At 29.4% G+C, this 1,300-nt stretch overlaps 1 protein-coding gene across 2 annotated transcripts in view; it reads right to left on the reverse strand.

The window, feature by feature from the left end:
• LOC107613512 (persulfide dioxygenase ETHE1 homolog, mitochondrial) overlaps nt 500–1,300 on the reverse strand; it is a 5,278-nt gene continuing 4,477 nt past the window's right edge. For both annotated transcript variants that reach the window (XR_002352408.1, XM_016315548.2), the window contains one exon: nt 500–664. Coding sequence is in view for 1 of the 2 variants with exons in the window: in XM_016315548.2 (XP_016171034.1) it covers nt 647–664 (18 nt within the window). In the remaining variant the exon portion in view is untranslated. The remainder of the gene's footprint in view (nt 665–1,300) is intronic.

The following is a 1,300-nucleotide window of genomic DNA, read 5'->3' on the forward strand; positions in this document are numbered from 1 at the left end:
CTTGTTTGCGGTGGTGCCAAAAAGGAGAGAATGAGAAAAAGAGATCCAGAAAAAGAGAGAGGGATGCCAATCTTAGAGAGGATAAACACAAAGTGCTTTGGAAGAGTTGAGATGCAGTAGCAATGGAGGTTAAAAGAGGAGAAGAGAAAAAAGAACGTTAACTGAGTTGGGTAATTTTAGAATTTTGATCTGTGTCTCAAGCCAAATTTCTGTTCTCTTCATTTTGGCCAAACATAAAATATATGTTCTCTGTGGGTAGTTATGTGTAACCGTATCTCTTTTAAATTTGTCTTACAAAACAAACAGTACGCATGTATGCAATGTGTGTTGCCAAGATAATGATACGTGTCTAATACACATTCTACGTATTGCAACACACACCGTGCATATTGACTCTTTACATACAAAATCTACTCATATGTAATTACACTAAATAATTTTATTTTTAATAAAAATATTAATATTTTTTCATATAAAAAAATATATAATCACTTCAAACTTCAAAATACTAAATTAAAGATATTTATGAGATTCATTCAGGAATACAGCTAGCAGAGATAGGCTTTGTCTTGCACAATTCACACGATCCTGTTTGCTCTAAAATCGCAATTCCACGTGCTTGCAAGTTGCAGTTCTCGGTGTCATTTCACGAATTCATGATTACCTACAAATTGCTGTCTTATTTAAATTTATATAGCCCCGAGTGGCACATCATGATAACGACCCTTTTATCCTTCTTTGGATATGATATGATTAGGTAGGCAGCAAACACAGGATAGAAATTTCGATCAGCAAACATGTGCGTAAATTTTATCCCATTATAAAGTTCTTAAGTTTATTTGTCTCAATATGTAAAATTTAGCTCTACATCATATGCAATGGATAGACAAATCCTTAGTGTAAGAAATATTAGATGCATTATAATATTAACTGGAATTTGTAGGTAAATATATGGGTTAATTGTCAAAATGATTATAAAAAATTATGTGTACATTAATTTTTTTAAAAATACATTCTTTAAATTAATCTATGTAAAATACAATAGTAAATCAAATTTGTCATTCCATTAATTAAAAGATGACTATCACAAAATAATTTATATCATATGTCATTGTTAGCTAATAGAAATTTTCAGAAACCAATTTAAAACTTAAATTGACATGGTGTGATTTTTTAAGGATTATTTTTACTATTAATTCATAAAAACATTTTATATAAATATCTGATTATATGTTATTATATTTAACAAACGAAATTCTCACCTAGAGGCGTTGGAGAAGAATAGATATATGTCATCTTG

This window comes from Arachis ipaensis, chromosome B08 (assembly GCF_000816755.2).
Source record: "Arachis ipaensis cultivar K30076 chromosome B08, Araip1.1, whole genome shotgun sequence".
Lineage (NCBI taxonomy): Eukaryota > Viridiplantae > Streptophyta > Magnoliopsida > Fabales > Fabaceae > Arachis > Arachis ipaensis.